This window comes from Festucalex cinctus, chromosome 1 (assembly GCF_051991245.1).
Source record: "Festucalex cinctus isolate MCC-2025b chromosome 1, RoL_Fcin_1.0, whole genome shotgun sequence".
NCBI lineage: Eukaryota > Metazoa > Chordata > Actinopteri > Syngnathiformes > Syngnathidae > Festucalex > Festucalex cinctus.
In genome coordinates, this window is record NC_135411.1 from 56,074,806 (window position 1) to 56,088,891 (window position 14,086).

A 14,086-nucleotide genomic window follows, 5' to 3' on the forward strand; every position below is an offset into this window, starting at 1 on the left:
CTGCGGTTGTGCTTGCATTGTCTGACAGGGATCATCGTCTCGAGCGCATGGAGGCCATGGAGAAGCAAATTGCCAGCCTGACCGGCCTGGTCCAGAGCGTCCTGACCAGAGCGCCAGATAGTGACAGCACGTAAGACTTTCCAGTCTGCCTGGACTCCTTTATGATACCACGTTGACAGATACGGCACACGTTCGCCAACAAACTAAATACAAACAGGGTTGAAAATGGTTTTCTACTAAACTCCATTACATTAGAATGCTACACGACAAAGATATTTGTCGAGCACGTAGCAACATTAGCTTTCCGGACACGATGCAGGCGACCCAACGCCTCGTTGTCACTGTCCAGTGTTGCTTTTAGAGTTAGCACTGTAATGTGCTTGCCCTGTGGCCGTTGATCCCTCAGATGCGGCTTGCTGCGTCTCTGCATGATGGCGGGCTGCCCCCCGGACCAGGGAGCCGACTTCTCACGGACATTACCTTTCTCTTCCAGTGACAAGACTGACACCAACAGCGATGGCTCCGCCACTGGAAGTGAGTACTGAGCAGTCGGATTTGGGGGCAGGAACTCAGACGCTGCCAGCAAGTTTGGTTTTATAGCCTGTTTTTGGCTGAAACATATTACTACTAGAAAAAAACAACAACTGTTTAGTACCTCAATGTGACAGTGGTGCCTGCAAATGCAACTACAGTCTTTACAAAACTTTTCACCATGATGTCAAAAGGTAATTCAGGGTTGAAACTCAGATTGGTACTACTTAGTAGACAAACTTTTGTGTTTCATTTGACAAAGGCAGAGTGATTGGAAAAAACAGGGTAATTAGGTCCGAGCAGTCTTGTGACTGGCTACCCGACTCATTGGAAAGCCAGCAGTCTGAGAAGATTCACTTGAATCGGTTTCCTAACTTGAAAGAGCAGACTCATCAGAAGCACAGCAGTCAGACTGATGAACTGTTCAAATCAGTTTACTGACTCAAATTAGACTTAGAAACACTCCAAATTCAGGCGATTTGCGGGAATCGCTTCCCCAGCTTTTGTTCCGGACTCACCGGAAATATCTTGGACTCAAGATGTCTGTTAAATCAGCTCACAGACTCAAGTCAGCGGGCTCATCTGAAACACTCAGATGTTCAGTTCACTGACTCAACTAAATATATTTACCGGAAACACTACAGACTCAGACTCAGCTGCTTGGGTCCAGTCGAATCTGTTTACTGATTCGAGTCAATGAGCTGAACGGAAACACCAGGGAGGGACACAGACACGGTTGATGTGTAAAATTGCTTCACTGACTCACGTGAAACACTGCAGACTGTCTCTGAAGATTTGTTTTCATCTCTTGATTGGCTTGAGTTAGTAAACTATGAAGTTTCGGTTCAACCGCTTGACTGGCTTCACTTCAAGGACTCGCTTCGCTGACTCATGTCAATGAACTCACTGGAAACACTGCAGATTCAGACTTGGATAATTTGGCTGAATTGGTTTTGTGACACAAGTTGGCGTACTTAATGAAGACGCCACTGACTCAGACTCAGATGATCCAATTGGATTGTTCGCTGATGTTGATAAGTGGACTCCTCTGAAACGCTGCAGACTCAGATGAGTCCGTTAAATTGCTTCACTGAGTTGCTTTAACTCACGGGAAAAACCTCTGACTCAGACAGGCCTCTTGAATCATCTGCAGAAGATTTGTTTGATATGGTTTAGAAGCATCCTGAAACCGCATTCGACATCAAGATAACAAAGCTGACTCAAATTCAGTGAGTGACTAACCTGAGTTTGTGACTTTAGGACTTTACCTTGTGTGACATTTGAGAGTCCTAATAATTAAATCTGCTCACAACTGTTATAATTCCCAATTTCTCGCCATGTAGTACAGTGGAATAAAGTACAATTGTATTTGGAAAAACTCCCTCTTACTATGATCTGAGTAACTGGATCTTTCTATATTCCAGCAGGACGACTAAAGAAGAAAGGTAGTTGCCATTTCATTACTCCTTTGCCCTCTCACCTCCCGTTTGGGTGTCGTCCTCTCCAGAGTGGTGCGGACCCCCTCCCTCACCCCCCCTTCTTTCTGTCTCTTAATATCTGCTTGGTCCTTCGGGAGCTTTCATAGTATTGTTTGGTCGTAGACGGGACACTGTCAGGAGACTTTTTATGTGTGTGTGTGTGTGTGTGTGTGTGTGTGTGTGTGCGTTTTGGGAGCTAGCCTTACTCCCACAGCAGTGTGTTTAAGATAAGAGCATGGTTATCCCCCCTGTGTGTCACTACCGGGCCAACTAATTGCACCTCCGAATGGGTTTACTAATAGCATGAGCTCACATATCTCCAGTGGGCCATTAGGGATTTGCGGGTATGCTCATTCACACGCTGTGCACACTGTGTACGCGTGTATATGTGTTTATTTGTTTTGTGTGTATATCCTGTAGCGTGCCCCGCGGGCCGACCGGTGTCCTCTGAATTAATCAGCTTGCATCCGCCCTGACCTGACCGTGAACCCTCCTTCCCCTCCCTCCCGTGTCTCCCGCTCTGATTGGCAGCTCACACGCCATCGGCCCCACTGGCGCTGATGCCGCCGCCGCCGTCCAACTCGACGCCGCTAAACAACGTCAGCCGCCTGCAGATGCAGCTGCACCTGCACGGGCTGCAGCAGAATGCCAACGACCTGCGCAAGCAGCTCGGACAGCTGCGCATGACGCAGGTACATTCAATTATTCAAGAGTCACCTCTCAGGATGATACAAGCATCTGTACAGCGTTGTGGACGGGTTAGCACCACGTTTACATGTACATGCCATGAAGACTCTGCACAACTTCTATTAACAAACCAGGCTAAATTTTGCTTTTCCTCTCAATACAAAAATGTTTTTCAATTGAGATGTTTTAAGCTATACAGTATTTTTTTGATACCAATTACTACTTTCCTTTTAACCAGGACTTTGAAGTAGCAGATAGTGAAGGATAAGTTTCACAGAAAAAAAAACAAGGAAGGCTAGGTGAATTTGTGGGTAGCAAACTGCTAACAGGTGTTTGCAGGTGTTACATTCCAAACTTCCTGATAGCATCAGCTTCTCTCAAATTTTCATGCAGCAACTGGCTAAGAAGACGTTTAAGGAGGCGTGTACAAGACTGAGCCGGTGGGTTGCGGGGGCGACTACGTCATACGCCACAAGTGACATCATCTGTAACTTCTGTAAATTCAAGCTTTCAACAAACATGCACTAAAATGTCAATAATAACAAGGACATGTAGACAGCATTAGTAGTCACTAGTTTATACAGTTTATCAGCAAAAAAAGTTGATTTAGTGTTGTTACCCTTTAATTGTTTGTCTTTATTTTTTTCTATCAAATCCATCCCTACTCCCACAATCCCTTAACATTGTGCAAGGGGACTATTATTATTATTATTATTATTATCATCATCATTATTATTTAAAATGATCTATTTTATTAATTCATAAATAAATATATTTTTAAATTATTTTAATAATAATAAAAAAATAAATAGAGAATACATTGGTCGAATCAGCTGTGGTCAAATATTTTGAGTGGACAATTTCAATGTCAAAATTCCATTCATCCATCCATTTTCTTGACCGCTTATTCCTCACAAGGGTCGCGGGGGGTGCTGGCGCCTATCTCAGCTGGCTCTGGGCAGTAGGCAGTGTACACCCTGGACTGGTTGCCAGCCAATCGCAGGGCACACAGAGACGAACAACCATCCACACTCACACCGAGGGACAATTCGGAGCGCCCAATTAACCTGCCATGCATGTCTTTGGAATGTGGGAGGAGACCGGAGTACCCGGAGAAGACCCACGCGGGCACGGGGAGAACATGCAAACTCCACCCAGGAAGGTCCGAGCCTGGACTCGAACCGGAGACCTCAGAACTGGGAAGCGGACGTGCTAACCACTAGACTACCGTGCCGCCCAATGTCAAAATTAATATATTAAATTAGTAAATCCAATATCTATATTAAACAGCTATTTAAAAATGTATTTTAATTTTTACATGATTAATATTAAATAGACAATGCATTTGTTTTCTAGTCAATTAAGGTGAGTTTTCTTCCCCCCATTGATTTTCATGAAGTCCACTGTATCTAACAGCAGATGGAGGGCGTTTCCTCTCCACCTTATGTGTCACCCACACTGAAGGCCCGCAGCTTGTGTTTGACATGTGGCTCATGGATTATTCAACCGTGGCGGGATAGAAGATGGGGATTTTTCTCCAGCTTGTGCATATGTAAATAAGTGTAAATATTATTTAATAATTTATAAAATATGTTAATGTCCTCTTCTGTTTCTGCGCATCCCTGTGGTGGCTTTGTAGCAGGGACCACATGGGGTCATCCACAATGCGAGGGGTGTTGTTTTACTTCCTGGAACACGAGACTCATCCATAATGCATCTTTCTCCCTTACCAGGTGCTTTCATCTCAGAGTTGTATTACACGCGCCAGCTCCGTACAATTTTCCATTCATAACACCGAGGAGGAGTTTCACGGTCTGTGAATCTGCCACACCCTGTGATTTTTTTTCCTTGGGGCATCCTCAGTGTGGGCGCATGAAAATAAGTGCTCACACGGGCACTGTAAAAACAAGTTTGGAGCTTTGTAGTGAAAAAACAATATGTAGGATCCAATCCATGAGACTTGCCATTGTAAATTGTAATATACAACATATTTTTTATGTTATCCATCCAAATCATTTTTCTTTAAATCACATTGGTTAACATTGTGAACGGGGACTTACAAAAAAATTACACTATTGACATTGTTCATAAATCTGTGTATATTTATTAGGGATGTTCAATACCACTTTTTTTCAGACCGATACCGATACTCAGACCCTCAGCACTCACCGATACCGATACCAACTGCCGATACCAGTAGTACATTTTGACAAATAAAAAAAATCACTAAAAGATATTTTTAAACAAATATATTTCCTTTAATTTTGACCAAAAAAAACCAGCACAGTCACTCTTCAATAGTCTTAACGCTCAAAATAAAACACAAAAATGCTTTTTTAGTTTAAGATTCACAATTTTGAAGTATTTCCAAACCGGTGAAGTTTTGGTGAAAAACTGCTGCAAGCTAGCGCCACTTACAGGCAAGGAGGACTCACTTAACGTCTTCCCCCTCTGCCATCGGTCGCTTGTACCTGTCTGCGTCGCGAGTACTTGAAAAAAGGCTGGTATCGGCCCGATACCGATACCTGGTATCGGTACTCGCCCATCCCTAATATTTATAGATTTGTTGGTGAATTGCGATTTTAAAATACATTTGATATAATGATGTATTGCATTCAAACAAATACAATGAATAGAGGAGGGGACTGAGATTGCTGGATCAACATATCAGCACATTTCATTTCAAAATGAAAATTGATAATAATTATTTAAAAATGTGTTGTTTTTTGTCCTGTTAAATCCATCCACAAGGATTTTATACTGTACTACCGAATACTATATATTTTAATTGTTATAATATCCTATATATACAGTATATTTGAACAGTATAAATAAACTCACGCTGCAGTGTGTACAAGGGATTAAAAAAAAAAAAAAATGCAAGCAGATCAAGAAGATATGTCATTATGGTACACCTCTCTAACCATGTATGTTCCCCGACAGCTGGAGAACCAAGACTCCATGCGCACGCTGCTGAAGCGCACCGAGGCGGAGCTGAACGTGCGTGTGGCCGACGCCCTCCGCAAGCAGGAGGACCCCCTGCAGAGGCAGCGCCTCCTGGTGGAGGAAGAGAGGCTGAAGTACCTGAATGAGGAAGAGCTCATCATCCAGCAGCTTCAGTCAGTACCAACACACACGCGCGCACACGCATGGATAATCACAGAAAGGGGAAGAAAAGGCTACTTTTTTATAGGTTTACGACAAAGTGCAAATTCAAGTGAGAGAGTCACGGGATGGCGGCGCGGCACTCGGATAAAGCCAGAAGCGTAATTAAGCCTGACTTAGCGCTCTCAGATTCTTATTAAGATGTGAGGTGTTAGCAACTAATTGAAGCTCTGCACAAGCAAAGCCGAGAGCCACCTTGAGATCTCCGCTTCAGATATGCGTCTCAGTGTCCTCTGAGGTAACCATACCCAAATTTAGCCCAAGGACAGAAGCACAGAGGATCATAACATACAATCATATATGCATCTTTGTATAAATTGTCAGTTAGAAAATTGTCCACTAAAGAGGGGTTCACAGGGGACAATCCATAAAATGTTGGTGCAGACACAGCCAGTATTCTTTTATTTTATAAGTCAAATAGATTCATGTTGTTTGATTTAAACAACTAAAAAATCTTTCCAAGTTTTGATCATGTTTGTTTTGGGTATAATTCCATTGTTGACTACTACATGTTGGTACACGATTCAGTTTGAAATGGTGTCATTTTGAAAGAATTTTGAAAGAACGGAAACTGTATGTGCTTTGAGGTTTATTGCATGGCACATCCTCTTTAATCTTGCTTTTCATGCCCATTGAAAGCAATGGCTGTCGGTACATTTACCGGTAATCATTTTATAATATATTCCATTGCATTTGATATTTATGATGAGATGATAAGTTAAGTTTGCTAGTTTAGAAGGCAATTGACTGCAGAATCATGCCATAAATGCTATAAAACATGCCTTGTGAGTATTTAAATCTTCTTTCTATTTTGTGGATTTCACTTATTGCGTGGATGACGTGGAACTAGGGCGGCATGGTGGATTTGTGGTTAGCATATCCGCCTCACAGTACTGAAGACTCAGGTTTGAGTCCAGGCTGCGGCCTTCCTGGGTGGAGTTTGCATGTTCTCCTGCGTGGGTCTTCTCTGGGTACTCCGGTCTCCTCCCACATTCCAAAGACATGCATGGCAGGTTAATTGGGCGCTCTGAATAGTCCCTAAGTGTGCTTGTATGTGTGAATATGTGTCCGTCTCTGTGTGCCCTGCAATTGGCTGGCAACCAGTTTAGGGTGTACCCCGCCTACTGCCCAAAGCCGGCTGGGATAGGCGCCAGCACCCCTGTGACCCTTGTGAGGAGTAATCAATACAAGAAAATGGATGGATGGATGATCTGGAACTAAAACGAAACCTCCACGATGATGATTCACTGCAATTTTGTCTTTTCATTTTTAATGGTCTGCATGGTGGGTGTTTATTTTTTTTCTCACAATCTTGGCTCATCTTCCGCAAGTCAAGTAGAAGCCTCTCGCCTAGTCACAACCCTTTACTCCACCCTCAATTGTCACAGGGTTGTTGGACATTTGTCACTTGCATGAGAAAGGGCCCCCCTCAAAATTGGTAAATTTCAGAAATACAAGAAGTAGGGCATGTAAAGTGTTCTGTAATGGATTGTATTTAAAAAAAATGGATGTTGGGGTAAAATGAGGAAAGCATGTTACATACCTGTTAACACATTTTTTTTCATGTTTTTCTATAAAAGTTTTATTTCTCTATTAATTTTTATTTTTAATTTTCTATATTGTAAATAATAATGTATATTATCCTTCCTTTATTCATGAGTGATTTATTTTTGTATTATTTTACAAAATACTGCAGTGGTGAATTATGAGGCCAAAATTGCGATACATAATTAGCCCTATGCATGACGGCACCGCCTCCTCAAAACAGGCTGATTTCAACAAGACAAATATTGGTTGTGTAAAGTGTATGACAAATGCTGATAGTTTGTCACAGTCTTCTTATCAAGAAACCTTAGATCTGTTTTAACAAGATATTAATAAAAATGTATAACCAATGTATAAACCCGTAATAATTTTAAGCACTTCCGAATGATACTGTAAACATGATATCAGATTTGCACTTGCCCCCGTGTTCCCTGAATGCCACCAAAGTACTTTTCCAAACTTATTAATTCCTGCCCACGCCGCTCCGGTTCAGCTGGCTGCGAAACCTCTGCACAAACTGCCAGCTGATGGAGCGAGTTAATTGAAAAGAGCGGCAGAGCGGTGGGAGGCGTTCATCCTTCTGCACGTTTCCTCCCCCTCAGTGACCTGGAGAAGTCGGTGGAGGACATCCAGAAGGAGTCTTCCGTCAACCACAAGCTGGTGAGCGTGCAAGAGCTGGAGGAGAAGACGGCCGTCCTCCGAAAGTTGGGCGAGACGCTCACCGAGCTCAAGAGTGAGTCAGACGCGTTCGCCGTGACTAATTAAGCACGGCGGCGCCCGCTCGTCTTTTAAGTCTCCCACCTGCCGTCTGTCAAACTTTGAATCACTCTCATCGACTTCTCCGCCAAAGACCGAAGTGAAGTGAAGTTTCTCCCTACGCCGCAGATCAGTTCCCCAGCCTTCAGAGCAAGATGCGGGTGGTGCTCCGGGTGGAAGTGGAGGCCGTCAAGTTCCTGAAGGAGGAGCCTCACAGGCTGGACGCCCTCCTGAAACGCTGCAAGACCATCACAGACACCCTCAACGCTATGCGCAAGTATGCAACAGCAGGCCAGATGAAAGGACTCTTGTTCACTGGAACATTCAGAACTCTTAAAGGGGAGGTCAACCCAAACATTTTCTTGAGAAAAATATGTTGAATGTAGTCTAAATGCGCCATTGGGATTATTATTGCATTTGTGGAATATAAGTTAAGCAGCAAAATCGCCTGTTTTTATTCATTTTAGGGAGCGGCTCTTTTGCCATGTGCTGTTAACTTAAAGAGATCAGATTTTTTGACATGAATCTCTATTTCATCCTCACCTCCAGTGTGTGCGATCAGCACTGACTTACCCCTGACAGCGTTCTGTGACACGAGTTCTGGTCCGGTGTTGGACGAGAGGAAAATAGTCCAGCAAGCTGGCTGGGGTCACTGAAATAAAGCGTTTTTCTTCTAAAAACAATTTGTGTTCAAAAGAGTGATACATTTGCATCACAATACTCCTTTTCTGGAAAAAAAAAAAAAAGTCAGACGCCATTACCGCTGGGCACTACTTTTCTGTTTGTTCGTATTAATGCACGGCGCCCCGCATGCAGCTGATAGACGCGCACTAATCTACAAGTTGTTTGTCTTTTCGAAGGCGGAAGGATCAAGTGTCTGCAGTGCGTCGATTAGCTGTCTACAGGGCGACGCGCAGTGATACGAACGAACAGAAAAGTAGTGCCTGGCGGTAATGGCGTCTGACTTTTTTCAGGAAAGAGTATTGTGATGCAAATGTATCACTCTTTTGAACACAAATTGTTTTTAGAAGAAAAACGCTTTATTTCCGAGACCCCAGCCAGCTTGGTGGACCATTTTCCTCTCGTCCAACAATGGACCAGAACTCGTGTCACAGAACGCTGTCAGGGGTAAGTCAGTGCTGATCGCACACACGGGAGGCGAGGATGAACTAGAGATTCATGTCAAAAAAGCCGAATGATCCCGTTAAAGGTCCCATAGTATGAAAATGAACTTTAGTGGGGTTTTCTATCAATAATATGCATCCACGGCCTGTCTATAATCCAACCAGGTATGAAAAAAGTCTGTCTGTGTCTTCTTTAGCTTTCTCCTTTCTAAAATGTGTGCTTCAAACTGGCAGATTAAACTTCCGTGACTTGGTGACATCACCAAGACACGTAAGTGCACTCGACCCCGCCCCCTCGGGTTTGTGGCACCACCTCTGGTAAAGGTTTGTCACACCCACAGAAATTCAAGCAGCTGGCTGCTTTTTTTTTTCCCTGCTCGTATGCGCTCCGTGGAGAACAATGGGGAAACAGCGATCTGGAAGAAGCGGTTGCTTCCTTCGTCCGAGTCTTTGAGAAGACAGTGGATTAATTTTATTTTTGAAGGATGTGTACCGACAGCATTTCCTGAAGGACTGTTCTGTTAGTGAAAGCCTGTTCAGAGCTGGATTTGCAACTCGTTTAAACATAATGGATCGGTCCCAATGATGTGACACGACTGCAAACGTGAAAGATTTAAGTTTAACATTTTATTTTGATTTAGCCTTCCTTCCTATCCTTTCAATTAGAGATGTGCCATATCATACCTTCTACTATATTACTGGTGTATTTAGTGCTTAACGTGGGAGCTACATTTGCCCTGTGGAGGTTGTTTGGTTACAAGATGTCAGGTATGATAAAGCAGACGGTGATTGGATAATACTGAAGCGGTCGCGTATTGTTTTTGCCAAGATACAATATGCGATGATCATTTTGACGTGACTGGCAACTCGCTACTGAGTTGACGTGACTTTGTGATGGTAACTGGCCGCTAAGTGGTCTCGACGAGACGGCTTGCACGTTGCGGTCGCGCAGTGCCCTACCGTATAAAAATATAAGGTCTACAAGCATTCACGGCAATTCAGAGACATTCGCGGCAAAATAACACTCACAGCAGTTACGGCAAAATAACATCTGCCTAAACCACAGGTTTCAAACTCTAGTCCTCGAGGGCCGCAGTCCTGCATGTTTTAGAGGTTTCTCTCCTCAAACACACCTGATTGATCAGCAAGCTCTGCAGGAACCTGATAATGATACTCATTATGCGTTTCAGCTGTGTTTGAGGAGAGAAACCTCTAAAACATGCAGGACTGCGGCCCTCGAGGACTGGAGTTTGAGACATGTGGCCTAAACAATCACAAACCAACGCTACAACATATTCTCTGTAGTAACATTATGCTACTTTTTCTTGAGGTAAAACATTACGCCTCTTTTCCACATATTAAAATAGTTGTAAAATGTGTAAAATACATGTCTGTCTGGCTCAAATTGGTACGGTTGGACCACACTGCTTCTGCTTGCCATGGCTGAGTCGTTTCCATTCACAACATTAGCACATGGCTAGCGGAGCCGAAATCATAGCCACATCGAGAGAGACGCGCATGGCTTAAGGCGTGGTGCAGCTATTTGCATAAAGGTGATATGCCCCTAAACATGCTTTTTTGAACAGAGCATTTTTTGGTTGATTTAGGGACAGCAAAAATATTAGATCCAAAGTCAATTTTGACAAATGCATGTCACAGACATGTCTTTTACACATCTGAGAACTATTTTAGCATATGGAAAAGTTGAATAATGGGAGCTTTAAGATGACATCACAGGTGTTCACAGTTACGACCAATCATAGCTCACCTGTTTTCTGAAACTGAGCCGTGATTGGCTGTTACCTGAGCACTGAGCAACTGTGATGTCATTTTCAGTGGACAGAAAGTGACAAAATGGCTTCCTTCTGAGATGGATAATACGTTGTTTAGACTAAAGGGGCTGCATGCAACATATTGTAAAGGACCTTTTTGTGTTGATTTTCCCTTTAAGAAAATGGGTGGACAGTTGACAAAAATAGAATTGAACTTCAATAAATGCCTCACTCTAACAAAATGCTTCCTTATTTTTCTGTAAGGAAAAAAGGTGAAGCCACATGGTTGTCAGAATTACACTGAATATGACATCTTACAGTTAATAACATTAAAGGGGCTGTCTGCCAGTTTCACTCAGGAAATGCACTTTTTAAATACAGGATTTAAACAAACTAACTGCTTTTCGATTTATAGATATGGGCTTTTCATCACGTGTGGGGGTGGTTTTGTCCTAAACCCCCACACCCCCAGCCTGTATTTTGCCATTATGTGTTTGTTTTGTCAACAGCGGGCCGTTTCTGTGGACAGTGACCGTGTGACAGTGTTTACACCCCTCCAGCCAATCGTAGAGCGGGGGGTGGCGTGTCGCAAACGGGGCCGGGCGAATGTGTCAGCTGCGTGACGTCACTCCCGCGGCAATTTGAAAGCACGCACGGATTATTATTTTTTTTCACTCACTCACTCACAGAAGCTTACATGTGTGAATGAGTGAATGGGAAAAAAAAAATCTGTGCGTGCTTTCAAATTGCCGCGGGAGTGACGTTACGCAGCTGACACGTTCGCCCGGCCCCGTTTGCGACACGCCACCCCCCGCTCTGCGATTGGCTGGAGTGTTGTAAATACTGTCTTGCCACAGAAACGTTTACAAAACAAACACAAAATGGCAAAATACAGGCTGGGTTTGTGGGGATTTAGGACAAAATCACCCCCATACGTTATGAAAAACCCATATCTATAAATTGAGAAGTAGTTTGTTTGTTTAAATTCTGTATTTAAAAAGTACATTTTCCTGAGTGAAACCGGCAGACAGCCCCTTTAACATGCTTTGTTTTTGAAAATGACCAAATAATATTTGAATTAAGGCCTCATTTTTAGTTTGGTTTACTACTGGCAATTAAGCAAGAAAATAATAATTGCGTTAAATTTTATTGTGGATCTGGAAACAAAGTCTGCAATTGCCATAACAATCAATCCATGCCAATTAAAAGCTTCCCTCCCCTCTTGGTAAAAAGTTGGGAGGCCTTGTAGCTTTTTTGTGTCTCTTTTGTGTGATGATGGTGATGTGTATGACTGGCCCTCCAAGGCAAGCCAACGAGGGCGTGTGGAAGAAACACGAGGACTTCACGTCGTCCAAGCACAACGAGGAGCTAAGAAAGTTCCCGGATTTCGACCACCCCAGCAGCCCGCCGCTCGCCATCAACGACCTCGGGGGAGGAAACAGCTTGTCCAACTGGAGCCCGCACACCAGCCTCGCCCGTCGCCACCACGGGAACCCGGCGGGCCAGTACAAGGACAATCACCCGCCCGTCCCTCACAAGGGCAAAGCTCTGGAGGAGCTGGAACGTCGCAGCGCTGCTGATAAGGCGTCGTCCGTCGAGGTTCGCCTGGTAGGAATCATTTTGCTTCTTTTCCCCGTTCCCAGCCTCTTATCATCGAGCCGAGGTTTTATCAGCATCTGTCGTCCTCCCAGGCGGCCGAGCGGGACTGGGAGGAGAAGCGGGCCAGCCTGACGCAGTACAGCGCTCAGGACATCAACCGGCTGCTGGAGGAGACCCAGGCCGAGCTCATGAAGGCCATACCCGACCTGGACTTTGCCGCCAAGCAGATCAAGCCCTCCTCCAACGCGACGTCCTCGCAGGCGCCCCAGACCCCTCCGAGCGGGACGGCCACCCCTGAGCACCGCACCGTCAACAACAAGCCCCTGCAGAAGAAGGAAAGCGGGACCAGGCTGGGATCTGGTGAGCAGTGGAGCAAAAATATTGTCATCTTTTTAAAGATCAAAGAAAAAAAATCCCATTTCAAATGAAACCACTTGATAACCAATTTCTTGTTGAATAATTTAATCATGTTAAACGCAGGCTTTGAAGTTCCAGGTACACCACCCACCGCCGCGAGTTAGATAAGCGGGGTACATGCATACTGATTTTTAACATCTAATCCTATTTTTAAAATGTGACAGACGACACATATAATGAGTTAAAAAAAAAAAACACTTACATATTTTCTTATATTCTATGGTGTCCTCCAGATGACCACTGCAGCACACCACCCATTATCATATCTGCACCAACTATCGCCGATCTCCTCTCAAATTAGATGTCCGTTGTAGTGGCAAGACTGACCTGTGAGAGGCAGTATGGTGCCACAGAGCAGACTGAAATACCAAAAGAAGAAAAGATAACGCTGACTTCAGCTGATCTTGTGGTGGCTTTTTCAAGCATTAGGACAATAATAGCTCAAGACAATATTTAAGAGACATCCAGAAAGTGGACCTTTGCTGATTTTCAACACATAGTGGAAGTAAATGCAAAATACTTTCCCGATTATTGGTTTGTGCTGCCACTTTTGGAAAAATAGCAGAACCTACCGACAACACTGTGATTTAAAACTGCGTCGTCGTATCGATTTTTGAGGCTCCACATTAGCATGTTCTAGACCAATATGGTTTTTGCAAGACCGATACCAATACTGATTATTAGTAGTCAAGGAGGCCGATTATGGAAGCCCAAAAGTGTCAAAATTCAATAATTAAAAAGGCCTTTTTGAAATAACTATCCTTTTGATAAATAACAGACAGTTATGTAATATGGCTATTAAATTGTAAAATGAGGTGTTAGTATTATTATGAAAAGTGTTCATACTGTTCTTTAATATGTAAAAAACATTTTATTTTGATTAAATATTTCCTAATGATTATTTTAACAATGTCATACTTTTTAAAAATAATGACATTTAATTTATTTTTCAAGGTTATATAAGATAAGAAAACTTTTTTTTTTTTTTTTTTTACAAAGTCAGGTTTTATTT

At 43.3% G+C, this 14,086-nt stretch overlaps 1 protein-coding gene across 16 annotated transcripts in view; it reads left to right on the plus strand.

Annotated features, from left to right (window-relative positions):
• srcin1a (SRC kinase signaling inhibitor 1a) overlaps nt 1-14,086 on the plus strand; it is a 127,109-nt gene that overhangs the window by 97,106 nt on the left and 15,917 nt on the right. For 9 of the 16 annotated variants that reach the window (XM_077495864.1, XM_077495972.1, XM_077495882.1 and 6 more), the window contains 9 exons: nt 29-130; nt 407-534; nt 1,956-1,976; nt 2,541-2,701; nt 5,640-5,815; nt 8,009-8,139; nt 8,292-8,439; nt 12,363-12,666; nt 12,750-13,017. In XM_077495864.1, coding sequence (XP_077351990.1) covers nt 29-130; nt 407-534; nt 1,956-1,976; nt 2,541-2,701; nt 5,640-5,815; nt 8,009-8,139; nt 8,292-8,439; nt 12,363-12,666; nt 12,750-13,017 — 1,439 coding nt within the window. The remainder of the gene's footprint in view (nt 1-28; nt 131-406; nt 535-1,955; nt 1,977-2,540; nt 2,702-5,639; nt 5,816-8,008; nt 8,140-8,291; nt 8,440-12,362; nt 12,667-12,749; nt 13,018-14,086) is intronic. The other 7 variants (XM_077495920.1, XM_077496003.1, XM_077495891.1 and 4 more) reach the window with 5 other exon arrangements.